Here is a 15,440-nt window from a genome sequence, read left to right on the forward strand (position 1 = left end):
TAAGTACAGCAAAATATTTATGAATTTGTTTCCTGTAAAAATAGATCAATTTTGACCATGACAATGCCTGATAATTTTTTCCTTATAACACTAAAAACCTACGAAATTGCATGACTCCGACCTGATTTTTCTCAAGTTGAGCCTATGGTATCAACCACATTGTAGTAGAACTATTAACTCGGGCTATACACAGCAGTGACATAGTTTACTCATGCGGTGAGAACTGACAATGGCAGCTAAGGAATAAACTGCTGCTTTGTGTAGCTGGCAGAAGTTGATGTTCATTCTTAAGCTATCACATTGTTATGGCACTTGCATGAAAAGATTTCACGGCTGCATAAGTTTTAGAGTTTCTGCAAACTTCAGATTTTTCCCTAAAATACATTTTCTTGAATTACTTATTAGAAATGGCACCTTTCTACAAAATAGATTCTTTCTGCTGACATAAGTGAACTAGGCCTACTTATTCTATTTAAGAGTTACACTTATTTTTATAACTATGTAAGTTAATGATTTTGCTTTTGACACGATGTAGGTAAAGCCAAATAAAAATAAACCATGAAAAACTTACGTATTATTATAACTACTCAATGAAATTTTTTAAACACTAAAATTGGTAGTAACTGTAATAATATTAATAGTAAACTCACATATTCATAAGCTAAAATAAATGTATAGGGGTGATTTTATCAATGTAGCGTAACCAGATTTTGAAATATTGATATATATACCAAAAATTTTTCATAACAATATTGTATAATATCCATTGGATATCTCCCACATTATGTCTGAGAAATAATAATTGAAAATTGTCTTGGGTGTAATTCACTACACAATACCATGCATTACAAATAAATTCTATTGGTTGGAAAGAAAGTAGGGGAAATGAATAACATCATAGAAGTTGGCCTATGATACCAAACTTGACATTATTGTTGGTGACACAGGATTACGTCAAGAGAATGTGACTAAGCTGGGGTGAAGCATGCTCAATCCTAAAATTCATAATCAGAAATTAATTTGGCAAAGAGGCATTACTTTGTTCAGTAGCGCTTATTATAAGTGTTACTTATGTGCATGATGAATTCATAATGTATAAAAAAATGCAACTTGATGAAGTAATGGTTGATGATAACACTAATTATATGTTCCATTTCATACTTGATGAAGTAACGATATATGTAAATGTACTAAACAATGTTGATTCCTGCCACACATGGAAAAACATTTCTAGCTTGTTTGATTATTATATTATTTTCCGTGAGCTTCTCAATGATTATGTATTGTCAGTTGCCATTACATACAGGAAAGTTTCCATGCTGCTTCTCGCCTCGTGGAGCAAGCCATGCGACCATGATGGACTGCAGTAGCGATAATCTCGTGTGTTCATAAGCCATTGTAACAAGCAAATGAAGTTTTGAACTAATGTTAACTTATTGTAATTTCTTTATAGCATGTTTGATCTAACTATATACAATTCTTCTAATATCATCTATAATGAAATATTTATTCTGTAGAAACAAGCATTATGTTTATTACGTACAGTAGCGTAGTCAGTAGTGCATGGGACTTACAATGTTTGGGTGATCCAGTGGCGGATCCAGAGGTTCACCTCGGAGGGGGCACTCTAGGATTTCAGAATGGCCAGAGAAAAAATGTCTTAAAATTACTAAATTTGTATTTAATCTACTCACACTACACATAACATCCAACCACCAGATTTTATGATTCTACAAGAAATTCATTAATTATATTAAAATATTTTATTGGTTTCAGAAACAATCATTTTTGTCGGCAATACTAATGTAGCAGTCAACTGGTTTTTCGGGGGGGGGGGGGGGGGGGCACTTGCCCCTGGTGCCCCTCCTTGGATCCACCACTGGGGTGATCATGCGGTATAGGTTTTACCATGGTGTAAATTAATTTTCCTTTTTTTTGATGTGTAATTATCTTAGCTCTCTGCATATGACATTTGGTAGGAGTTGTTTTGCGAATGGCATGGAAGTCAAATTAACGGGAATGTGTAACAACGTTGTCTAATTCTTCAAGATGGCGGAGCCACGCTTAGCAACATAAACCATTTTAAAGAATTATTGTTTATATTTTGTGGCCAAAATTTCGTATTGCAAGTTTATTTGCAACATGAACAACATGATAACACATGAATTTGCTTGTTAGCGAGGTTAGATGTTTACACATCACTAGCGAGCACTGAAAGACTCACAAATTTTTTTTATTAATATTATAATTATTTTTCAATGCTAATGATATGAATGATGTTTTGAAAAGTTTTAATCCCAACAAAATTTAAATAATTTATTAAAATATTGATGGAGGTTATGCTTAAGTTTACCAATTAGAGCTGTTTATTTATGAAAGTGGTTTATAGTTATACCATTATTGAGTGGTATGTGTTTACGCTTTATAAGAAACTGTATTATTAACTGGTTACCAATGAAGAAACATTATTTGGCTAGGTTTGCACAATACATCTTATAACTTTTCATATCATTTGGTCAACATACTTTAAGTACATCATTTAAACTTTTTCTTTTATGTTTCAAAAAAATGCTTAGCAAAATCACAACAAATCAGTAGCTGTATTTACTTTTTTTTGTCAAAATTCATGTTTTTATTAATTAATACGGTTTATTTTATCCATTATATAGAAATCATAGTAAAATATTTTCTCACGCATATTTTCAAAACTATACAATACAGTGCATAATAAAAAATCATTTTTAAAAAAATTAATAAAGGTTATAGTAATCAATTCAAAAGCTTAACATATTATTATTATTTTTTTATTTTTGAGCCATATTTTAATGTGATTATCTGTTTCCGTCCAAATTCCATCACTACCGCAACTGTAATAAAGGAGATTAATGATTTAGTCAATACTCAATGGAGAACCACTTAAATATAGATGAATAAACACTGTTTTATTATCTGCGAATTCTTAACAAATAAGAAATACACATTTTGTGACTATGAACTCTCAGGAAAAAACTTTAAGTACCTACTAATTTTATGACTATGAATTCATAATAAGCATTACTTGACAAACTATTACTTCAAGAAGAATTACCTAATGTTTGGCAAACAAGTAATACTTGTTTCATTGACTATGGATTGAAAATAGTACTTAAATGATTTATCAAGCAACGCTTGTTCCAATAAATGCTTATATGCCCATTATGAATTCCACCCTTATCATTCTGCCAATAATTTTCAACACACTATTACCTGTTGGGGCAGTTCCCATGAACAGTGCCTAAATACCAGCTCCTACTGAAATCTAGGCCATTAGGTACACATGTGTTTCCTCCTCTCTCAATCGCTCTCTCTGTGTCTAAAGCAAATAGAAAACCGTCACCTTCGAGAAAGTTAAGCATTCCAGCCACTTAAACTTATGGACTCAGGGTGATGGTTAACACAAAGGTAGAATGCAAGGAAAATATATTTACTTTGCATTGAGTGTTTTGGCACATTAATGAATAATAGCAAGAGGATTTGGCCTAATATCCTTGAGATGGAATTATATTTCAAAAAGTAATAATAAAATTTCTCTAACTACAAGCAACAGAAAACGGTCATAAAAAATTATTATTATGTACAATAAACTTTAAATAACCCGGGATGTTCGGAACTTCACAGGTGCAAGTTTACTGAAAATGCTGAATTATCGGGTGGTATCTCCCGCAATCACTAAACGGTACATAAGTTGTAGAGCAAATATATCTGTAAGAAGGTGTTCAGCAGCAAATATTGTTTAACAGGAGTTTAAGGATAAACATTTAAATGCAAATAGGCAACATGTCAAAACTAAATTGGTATTGTACATTTTAAAGGCTTGTTATATATACTTCTGAGCAATGCGGGACTGAGCTGAAAGCTCCTGACTTATCTTGGGCTGCACTGAGTGCTTCAGACTAACCACTTATGTGCGTACTGTTAAAGCATTTTTGACCTTGGCTAAAAATTATTATTTTTTAGCTTAAATTGACTTTGTTGGCTCGAGTCTGTACATTTCCTAACTGGTGCTGGACCATAGGGATTCCTGAAAGTTGAATGCCAAAATATCAGAAGTATACTGTAGTAAGCTACTCAACCTACTTGTGTAGTCCCATCAAGTGAGTACAGTAGTGGCATAGCGTAATACTTTGAAATGGGTACACCCAATTTTTCAGGTCAAAAACCAAGTAATAAACCAGCATCGGGAACATTTTAAATCAGTTAAACCAAAAATTTTTTTAACTTATTATGTGTTACTTTTTCTAGCTATACAGTGAAGAATTTCAATTTAGCAAATGATGCATTGCAAGTCTTATTTATTTATGAGGTTTCAATTTTCGTGTTGCTGAGTAATGTTACATTTCATGCTGAAAGGCTGCACAGCCAAACAGGGAATTGTTGCAATAATAACATAGTCATCAAGCAGTTTTAGCACACAAGTTTTAGTCTATAAATCTATTAATTTTATGTGTTAACTTAATAGTGCCATTGCTTTGAAACTTAGAGTTCAATAGAATCTCCTCTCTGGGCACAGTAATGGTTAATCTACAGATGTGTTAAATAACTAACGTGAAATTTTGCAATTTGTGATTTGGTATGTTTCAGTTTGCTTAGAATAAGAATTTACTCATTTTGTTCTCGTTAAAATATGTGCAGTTATCAATTCAAACAATATATAATTTCAAAACTTCATATTAAATTAATGTAAACATGCAATAATTGCACCTTATTTGACAGTTATCGTAGAAAAAATTAATACAGTAATTACAATTTACAAATAATAAAATTGCATAATTATACAAAATATTAAAATCCATTACAGCTACAAATTTTGCACAGCCAACACAGTCAACATAGCAAACACAGGCTTTGTGTGGTCAGTGACACCTGAGATGCAGCTGGCTATATTTAACTCATGTAGCGAGCATTGCGAACATTGTGAACATAGCGAACATAGCGCCCTGTGTGGCCGTAGCTGAAGAGTTTTTTTTATATATTTTGGGTTTAATAACAAAATTTTTATTTTGTTCGCTACATTTATAACATCCAACCTACATTAAAATTTTTAAATTGGTCGTTATTTATGTTTTGCTAAATCTCCACAGATATCACGACACGAGATGGCTACGTGCACATTAGTATGATCAACTGACAGCAGGTGGTGCTAGCGGTAAATGTATTTGGATAATCCTACCCTATTGAATGCCGCCTTTACATTGTGACAGCATTTTCTGAGGGGTGTAGGGATGTGTGTGCTATGGACGGATACAGCCACTGTCTCTACCTCGTCCCGCACAAACACCACACAGAATCCAAACTACGAGCCGGCAGACGTGCTGGCGTATGCAGAGGCGAAGCGAAGAGAAGGGGACAAGGGCAGACTTCCCTGGGAAAGGTGTGCCAAATGTAATTTTTGTAGAGTAAAAATAAACCACTCACACAAAGAACTGGAAAAACTGACAATTATAATAGCACCCGAAAAGGTTGTCGGCTGAAAAATGGCTTCCCCTGAAAGGGTGTCGGCAAGTAAATGGCTGCTATGCCCAGAGGGTGTCAGCAGAAAAATGGCTACCCATCCCTAGAAACTGTCAGGAGAAACATGGCTGCCACTCCTAGACGGGTATCAGCAGAAAAATGGCTGCTGTTATCACAGCATTCGCTGCAGCTGCAGTAGTACAGATGGGATTAAATTAGTTTATTTTTAGGTTTATTTCTTTTTGTTTGCTATCATTACACTCCAAAATCATTTCAAAGTTCACTACCTAAATGTCTTTGTTGTCAATATTTTTTTGACTGTTCAGAATTTCATTGCTTTCTAAATCTTTGTATTTGATTCAGAGGAACTAATTTGTTTGTGGTGTCCTGTATTTATTGTACTTTCAGATGAATGATCTTTTATAAGTATTAACATGTGAAGGTCCCTACAACCAGATATTTGAAACAGATGTTAACATAAATGGTAATTTATCACAGACAGTGTATAAATATATGAATATTTTTAATGTTTACCGCTGTAGAATATAAATTTCTTATCAAAAAGTATCTAAAAAAAATATATTTGATCATAAAAATGTACGCGTAAGTCAATGTCAGAGCCACACGACCAACATATCGCTAAAATATTTAAGCTTACACTATGAAGATATATTGTAATTTTATTTTATTATAAACTTATATATTTTAAGATAATTAAATTGGAGTATGACTTTAAGTTCATAAAACCAAGTTAATCTAATTTTTCATAATAATGACTTACAACTTTGCTTTTTCACTTGTAGCTAATAACTAAAGACGTTCAAAAATGTATTTTCACACAATTTACAGATAGGTTACTAACCATATTTTTGAAAGTATCTATCTTAAAACCGAAACAGCATGAGTCACATCCTTGGCAGAAAATAAATTCTCACTGATACTGAATGATGTGCCATGAAATAACTTGCATGAGATAAGACTGCTGTTGCGTTGACTTATTGAAATTTTTATTTGGGCAAAAATCATAAAGCACTGAGGTCATCATTGGAAAGTGCCCATTCACCTCTATAATCAACACAGTCTTTTCGTTATGATGCTAATACCTATGTGACCTAGGCTGTAAGCACATAATTTTAGTGTTGGAAAGTGTGTAAAAAAGTTTAATACATACTCCTCTGGTGGTTTCATACATAATTTGTGATAGCAGTATAAAAACACCCACTTTGGCCATGTTAATGGACAATGAATACATACTAACCAAAAATTGAATTTTGAAATTAGGCATTTCATAAAGTCTGAATATTTTTTTTTATTTTCATGTGAAAACAGATTGCAAATAAGCGTAGCAGCTGCTGGTAAAAAAAATTTCAGCAATTTCATTTTCATTCCAGGTAGGTAGAATTCCAAGTTGGACAGAAAATGAATAGTTAGGAGAAACAGGAAACGGGAGTAATACAAGAAAACCCATGGGTTGGTTCACTGCAACATTCACCACGTTTTCTACTTGTGAAAAATTAAAATTGTTACCTGCCCAAAATCAAACCTTGGTGGCACTGGAGTCTATATAATATACAGTAGAACCTTGTCAACCTGGATCTCTTTAACCCGGATCAGTTTTGGGAGAAAAAAAAAATTATGCTGTTAGCAAACAAAGAATTGTTTTACAGATGATAAATCGCTATTCTCAGTAGGTAAATTACTCGAATTCACTTGCCAGCAGATGAGTTCATTGCACTCACCCACCTGCTGTTGCTATGCAGCAAATAGGTAAATTGATGGTTTATTCCGAAAGCCAAGCCAAAAAATCACCAAACGAGCTCCTACTGCTAAAGCTGATGCGAGATCGCGCGGCTCGTAAGCAATGCACAAAATTAATGCAGCAAACGCTCACTGCCATTTTGACGACCAACTAGTTTGTACCGATACTGTGTACAGTGTAAATACATATTATGTGTTTTTTGGTGAATTTGTACCGATAATAATTTTTAAACTACATTAAAGATATATTTTTATTATTTTCCCCTCATTCTCTGGATAACCCGGATTTTTGTTAACTTGGATCAGCCCCGGCCCAGTTGATCCGGGTTAACGAGGTTCTACTGTACAGTGAGATTTTACACTAGAAAAACAATCCACCTTCAAATTGGGGCATCCTAAAACATTTTATTTTAGGTGTAAGCCTACAATTTGTATAAGTTAGAATTATCAAGATAATCATTCCATAAAATTACTTTATGTAGTCAATTACACATTTTTTAATGTAAAAATAAAGTTTTAATAATCTTTTCACATAGCAAGTTTTTGATTTTTATATCATGTCAATATTTTAAATATATAAGAACCGTGCATAAAAAAATTTGTGATGAATAGGCAGGGAAATAGCGAGTTGGTTTTTACCAAAATTCATATCCTGCTCTTAGAAACATGTATGGAATTTAAGCATTGAATTGTGAGGGAAAATGGCATTGCTGGATTAATTATGAAAGAAGATGGTGATGAGAATGGGGGAGTCAGAGACCCACCAATGGCATAGATAAGCATTGCTATGCCACTGGGAATAAGGAATGCAGACCGTACTCATCAGGAATTTATAACATTGGAAAATTAGTCTACATCAAAGATATTGGAGTTAACATATGACTAACTGATAGCCTACAGTTAAATATTTAAAAATATTGACTGATTATCAATTTATTCAGCAACAAAAAACTTGTTGGAATTTATAAAATTTTTCACTTCATACAGGTTGTTTGAAAAATTATCCTATACACATAAAGAAACTTAGAATTGGCAATAATAGTTCTTCTTATTCTGCAATTAAGTAACATAAATACTTCATTAGCCAAAATTAAAAGTTACCTATCCTGATTACATCTCACTAGGTACTTAAGTAGGCACTGTGATATTATTTAACCCCTTTTTAAATTCAACAAAGAATCAGATGTATGCCGAAACAACTTTTCATTTTTGGTGTACCTGAACTATGTGTTCAGTAACAAACACTTTAAGAGGTTAGGTGAGATTCCCAAGTAGGTCAACAAAGGACATTAAATTTATTGCAAGTAAATCAACTTTAATAAAAGCATACACTATAAATAATAGGTTTGATCACCAAATTTACATAAAGTATGCTGCTTAGATGGTTTAAAAAAATATTGTAGTAGGACAATATGGGGAAATGGTCAAAAAAAAATGGCAGGTACGCTATGCAGAGTATTCTAGCAGCAGTACCTGATCCTACAGCATTAGCACATTTGTAATACGGGTAGTTTAGCTATTTGGGATATCAGTTTTTCACAAGTTTTCTGTAGTTGTGGTTATTTTTTATGGCTGGTAAAGATTGTGAAATGTTTGATTACAACAATTTGAATGTTACTAAATGCTCGAAACTGTTTTTGAAGTTATATTTCTTTAGGTGCATTGAGCTACACCCACATGCCGAAGTCGTCCATGTGTGGTGGCATTTACATGTATATATTTACTTACATGAACATCTGGTGACATACGAAGCATATCTGTGTGTCAAACAAATGTTTGTGATTGCAAAACTATCATCTAAATCATTTTATAAACTTTAATAGTCACAAAAAGAAAAAAAAATTGTCTATTTTAAAATACATTATAAATCCCGGGTTACAACATTAATGATTAAAATATTTTCCTAATTATTTTTTTAAGTTTATTTATCTCAGTGGATAAGTGCATGGTACCTGACTTAAAGTTTTTTGGTTTAAATCCTGTCACTGGAGAATATAATTGTAATTTTCTTATAAAACTTATTTTTGCAGTTTAACACTATACATTATAAGAAAATTATATTAGTAAGTACTTTTTAGTTGTTTAAATTGTTATAATAACATAATACATAGATCAAACAGTACATTTGTTTGGCTATTTTACACTAGGTACTTAGTCATACAACATTTACATAAGTATTTTATTATAATAAAAATAAATCTTTTAAACACAACTGAAATTAATGATTAGGAATGTAAGATATATATATATATCTACATACTATAAAAAGAGTTTATAATAGTTTCTTTGTTTGTTTGGAAGTTTTTTTAATACAGATCTACAATTTTATTCAGAGTTTGATGAAATTTTGCAAACTTGACCTTCAAAACAAGAGGAATGTTACTGTTTACATAAGTTTTTTTTTAATACACCCCTATTCCCCTTTTTCCACTCCTTAAAGCAGAATTTTGGTACTTTTGGATGAAATTTTGTCTAACTGACCAATAAAGTAATATTCAACGTAAGGTCTACAACTGTTTTAAAAAAGAAGGCCACTATCCACTTGAGATTTCGAAAAACACCCCATCCCACCTTCCCTACCACTTAGGTATAGATGAATTTTGGTAATTTTTGATGACATTTTGCACACTTGACAAAAATTACTGTCCATACCTAATTTTGAAAAAAGGGTATCTAAGGATGATCATTTTCCATATAATATTTTGGAAAACCACCCCCGTGTCCCTTTCCTACACCTTAAAAGTGGAATTTTGGTATTATTTGGTTAAATTTTACACAACTGATGATCAAAATAACAGATATAATAATGTCAAGATCTGATTTAAAAAAATTAAATACGAATATTTTTGTCTGCAAAAACCACCCTATCCCCATAAAACATAATTTTGTTACGTACTTCTGGGAACAATGCTTAAAGAGCTCACAGAGTATTCAGTACTCATAGTAGGAATATCACATATTCAATATTCAATGTTATTGATTGTTTTTTTTTTTTTTCCTTTTTAAATAGAATACTATTTTTAGTACGTAGCATTTATTAAAATATTTTATGGTAATTTTCAATTATTTTATAATACCTATTATACTTTTTTAGTATTATATTATATCACATTTTGCATTAATTTAAACTGATTTTCTAATAATAATTTTGGTCATATCAGGTAATATTTCCATCCTGAACCGACAGATGCCAAACTGCTTTTGTTGAGGAAAGTGCGGGGTTGCCAATTTGATTTACAAGATCCCTTTCAATTATCAAAGCACCAGAAACGTATTTTCACATTAGAAGCTATAATTATGTAAATAATATATACATTTTTCTTGTCTTTTAACCACCCCCCCCCCCCTGAAATTTTAATGACGCAGTCTGCGTCGTTACCCCCCCTTGTGGGCACCCCTGCAATAGCGGGGAGGGAAGGGGGCGGGGTGATAGAAAAACTTTTCCCGCTGTTTTCTTTCGAATTCTTTCCTTTATTCGCTGGAAATGATACAATTTTTTAAGATTGTGGGGAATATGCTACTGCAAATGTTCATTGGCATAATAAACTGCACATAGCCTACACTGCAACTAATCTGATTGAAAGTCTAGGCTTAAAATTGAATTTGATAGTGTAGTTGTATAGTAGGCCTACTAAATTGTGGCAAAATTGGTGATAGGGGGAGGGAGGTTTATCTGCAGAATGTATGTACATACCTATTCAGTAGCTGATATAGAATTTTTATTTTTTTTAGGGGAAAAGGGGGGGGTGGGTTGAAAATAAACAGAAATCTTTTTAAATTTTAACATAAGTAAGTATTCAGAAAAACTTACAGTGTTATTGACAACACAACACTGGCATATGGGCCTTCAGTAATAGCCATAGACAATGTGGCTTCTCACACAGTACATGACTTCGGGGGAGATTTATCCCCTCTATCATCCCCTTCCCCCCTTCGCTGCACCAGCCAGTGTACCTATTAGTAGTTTCTTTTGTAGTTGCACTTAAAATAACATGCACAAAAGAGAGAAGTTCAAAAAAATATATATCTACCCCTCCCCCTCCTCCAAAGGAAAAATTTAATTCTGGCTATGCCCAGGGGCAGACCAGGATTGACTTCTGGGTTGGACACCGGTAGTCTGTTTATTACTTTATCCAGTGCATATTTTACCCATCTGGCTAAGCCCATGCATCACCACATAAGGGCCCTGATGATTTAACTTTGTTTCATAAATTATGGATTCGTAGGTAGGCCTACCTACAAAAATTAACTTTTTGGCAATTATCTAGGAATCTCTGTCAGCATCCTTTTATCTGAACATCTAAATTATTTTTATGCAAATCATTTAGTCCCACATTTTCCTTTATATTAAATAATTTATAATTATGTGCCTTTTTTGGTGCCAAATGATAACAATTTGGTGCACCAATAGGCCAAAACCATGTATTTTAATTATTAGTGTATTGGTGATTTTTTTATGGGATGCATCTTATATCTTTTTATTTATGTAGGCCATTTATTTAACCATAGGTTCCACAAGCCATTGCACATAATTGGGACAATACATTTTGATTAAATTAATAGATGCATTTGTATAGTATTTGATATTATTTCTCTAGCGCTTAAAAAACAAATATTATGAAACCAGTTTGTAATTTGATGGATCTGACATTTTTGTGTAAGTTGCCTGTGTTGCACTGTGTAGCTATCCTTTTTAGTACCTTGCCTACTTTTCTGTATCATACTTGGTACACTTACAAGGTAGTATGTAAATAATACAATTCAAAAACAGGCAGGTATTACTATATGTTTAATTTTTTATTACTTTAAATTTTCTTTAAAAATTAAGAATTTCTTGAAAACGTTCCTACAGACCAAAAAATTAACAATTGAAAAACAGTCATAATATTTCAACATGATTTAGGCCTAACAGTATTTATATTATCCCATTAGATCACAATTAGGCTCCTGGCATTGATTCATTGAGTTCACTGGCTACAAAGTTTTCTAAAATTATTCAGCCCTAATAATAGCCATAAATACGACAGAAGAATATGAGACTGAGACAACTAACCTGCATTAAAGTCTCTCACTGAGCTGTTACATATGTAAGTTATTGCAATGAAATGATGTTGGCTTACACAACGGTGACATAACCGATTAAATAAAGAAGCTTTACATTTTACTACGACAGTAAAACTGATAAGATTTAAATTACCTGTTTATCGCTTTGCGACGGGAGCAACATTCCTGCGACTTTCGTACATTCCTGCTGGAACTTCAGACCTCTCCAATTCATCTCCAGACAAGTCCAAATCTTGCATTATTTGCATAATTTCACGTTCCTTCTTGAAATCTTCCTTGCTTGCTTCTAATGGCGCTTCGCCGTTTGGCAGTGGTGATGCAAACTTCAGATTCGCTAAAGATCCGTACGATCTCGACCGATGTTCTTGGCGAATTGAATATGAAAATGCTCTTTCATTAAGGTGTCCTTTCTTTCGATAGATACCCGTGTTGAACGGTGACTCGTCAACGATTATAATTGGAGGTGCTTGTGTATTTTCCCCGTCGACACCATTCACTACAGTTCCTTTCTTGGAACTGGGTTTGTTGACAGCTTTAGGTGGCTTTTTCTTCGGCTTTACATCCATTGTGGAAGCATACTGCTGCATAAGGTAGGCTTCATGTGGAAAATGTCCAGGCTGGAATGAAGCCACAGGACTCAAAGGTCTTGCCGAAGGCATGTAGATGGGTTCTTCTAGGGTTACCTGGTGTTTGGCGGGCATTTTCCCAACGGGCATGGGCGCAAGCATTGTGTGAGAATTTGGTGGTGGTCCTCGCGGGGGAATAAGTACAGGCCTACTTGATAAAACGACGCCACCTCCGCAATTTTTACGATGAGAAAAAGTCCCAGAAACCATTTTCTTTTGCGATGGGCGATTTGAAGCTGGGTGTGGAAGTGTTGCATTTGGATGCTGCATTAAAATAACCGGTGATGCAGGCGGATGATTGTAGCCATTTAGCTGCAACGTTGAAGAAGACCTTATTATCATCCCGTTATTGCTGTAATGATAAGGCATTACACCACCTTTGACCAGAGTCCCGCCCAGAGAGCTAGATGGGCGTATACCGTTCATAGTAGCTGTCGAACCTCTTATGAGTGTTCCATCCATCATGGGATACATGTTTTCGCGATACATGTTTTCGCGATACATGTTTTCGCGGCTGCCACCAGCCATTTTCTTCCTTAGAATTTGTTCTTTGTGGGCCTTCTTAAGTGCTTTTGCGTCGTCTTTGGACGTCGAAGGTGGTGGAGGAGGTGGCGAACTGACCGGTGACATTACTTGACGGGGCCGCGTGGAACGACCACTGCGCATGGTGCTGCTGATACCACTTCCAATTCCGTACGTGTCTTCGTTGTCCAACGTCGAAGATTTCACCCCAGATCCCGCCCAAACTTTGTGGTTCTCATCGCCGTTGTAAACTGAAATGTCATCACCAGCTGACACAGACGTTGCGTTCGAAGTCAAGGTCCCGTTGTGATTGTGCGCGGCATTGTTCAGTGTCAGCAGGCTGCCACCGCTGCCGCAGCGACGCCATCCTTCCACTTTTTCGATGCTGACGAAGGGCGTCTGGGGCGAAGTGGCAGGGCCGTCAATGACGTCTCGCTGGCTTCTCAACGTGCCATACACGCTTGCACTCGCTGCGCCGTCCACGTGCCGCGCGTACGAGGAGTCGGCGTACGCATGGAAACAGCACCTCACCAGGGCGTTTGCAGCCATTTCCCGCTTGCAGATAAAAGCGTGACATTCCAGAACTTTAATCCCTGTGGTGCGTCGGAGGATGGCTGAGAAAAGCGGAGGGTGGCAGGGGTTGGGATTGCGAGCGAAAGGTGAATCCAGGGGAAGAAACCGAGGAACGGCTGGGCTGGAAGGTATTGACGACGTTGATGCCAAAGCTTTTTCTGGAACAAGAACATACCGTACAGCGGCACAGTAATGAAGCGTGTCTATAGGGAAAAATCTTGTGACCTTTTTGTGGTTTTCGTCGACGTTTTCAAGTAACAATCCATTGCTCCAAACACTGAGCCACGAGTCGATACCTCTTGCACCTAGGGCCCCTTGTTCTGGATACAGCTCTCTCAGTGGTTCTTGGATACCCTGTAGACCGTCTTTCGTGACGTGCGGCACTGCAGAACCCAAGTAAAGAACTCGGCAACGGCAAATCGGCGTTGAATCTGTTTCCATTCGAGGCGAAGCCATATCAAAAACCAATAAGTTTCTTCTCTCCGCAACTACGATGAAAAATAAACACCGATTATTTTTATTGCGCCACTATAGCCAACATTTTAAATAATTACGTTACCTTTTGCCGCTAAAAAAAAATAAAGACTATGCACACACGGACGCGAATAAAACCTTTTGGCTATACGATTTCGAGCAGATTCAAACGCACGGACTGTAGCACAGACAGCAATATTTGCTGTAACTTCTTATTGTACTTGCGGTGCCGCGCCCGAGACCGCACAAAAACGCTCCTCTCCTCTCCGCGGCACTCACTCGACTGACTCATTGACATGTTACACAACCTGAGCGGAGGAATTTCCCCTTCCTCTCCCTACTGCGCCCAACCTGTTCCACGTTCGTATTCTCTCTGCGCGCATGCGTCCTGCCGTTCTTCAGGTAACAGTACAGGACTGCGCACGATAAAACGTCCCATCTCAACACCAGCTACGCATTCCAAAACTTTACGCTACCTTACGTATCGCATGCGTTTAAATTTCAGTTGATAAATAAAGAAATTTCCCAGATCAAATCCGGAGTCAAAAACGTATGTAATACCTATTTTAAAAATGATTTTACACGCCCCTTTAGTTAGTTCTGTGATTATAAAGTACTGTATTAAAAACTACGTCCAGTTTTTCAGTTGTATTTTTTGGCATTTTATAATTTACTTATATGTACCTATTTCATTGTTCTCTGACGCTTCCTCTCAGACAATAGGCCTAGTTCAGCGAAAGATAGATTAATTTATTAATTGTTTATATAAGCTTATGAGGACTTTTGGGAATATTTTTTTAACAAGGTCATATTTTTCAACATATAATACACATCCTGTGCAACGCATTTTGGCCATTGTCTTTCAGAAATAATTTTTAATTTGCGATATTTTGAACACTTAAATCCACAATATTGCATAAAATTAAAGTAAAA

General features: G+C 35.1%; 1 protein-coding gene across 1 annotated transcript in view; it reads right to left on the reverse strand.

Moving 5' to 3' along the window:
• The window catches only part of LOC134529793 (uncharacterized), a 115,835-nt gene extending 101,049 nt beyond the window's left edge, over window positions 1–14,786 (reverse strand). Inside the window, exon 1 of the mRNA XM_063364245.1 lies at window positions 12,446–14,786. Coding sequence (XP_063220315.1) covers window positions 12,450–14,489 — 2,040 coding nt within the window. The 5' untranslated portion in view covers window positions 14,490–14,786 and the 3' untranslated portion in view covers window positions 12,446–12,449. The remainder of the gene's footprint in view (window positions 1–12,445) is intronic.
• Window positions 14,787–15,440: the final 654 nt, after the last annotated feature.

The sequence above is a fragment of the Bacillus rossius genome, chromosome 2 (genome assembly GCF_032445375.1).
Source record: "Bacillus rossius redtenbacheri isolate Brsri chromosome 2, Brsri_v3, whole genome shotgun sequence".
Taxonomy (NCBI): domain Eukaryota; kingdom Metazoa; phylum Arthropoda; class Insecta; order Phasmatodea; family Bacillidae; genus Bacillus; species Bacillus rossius.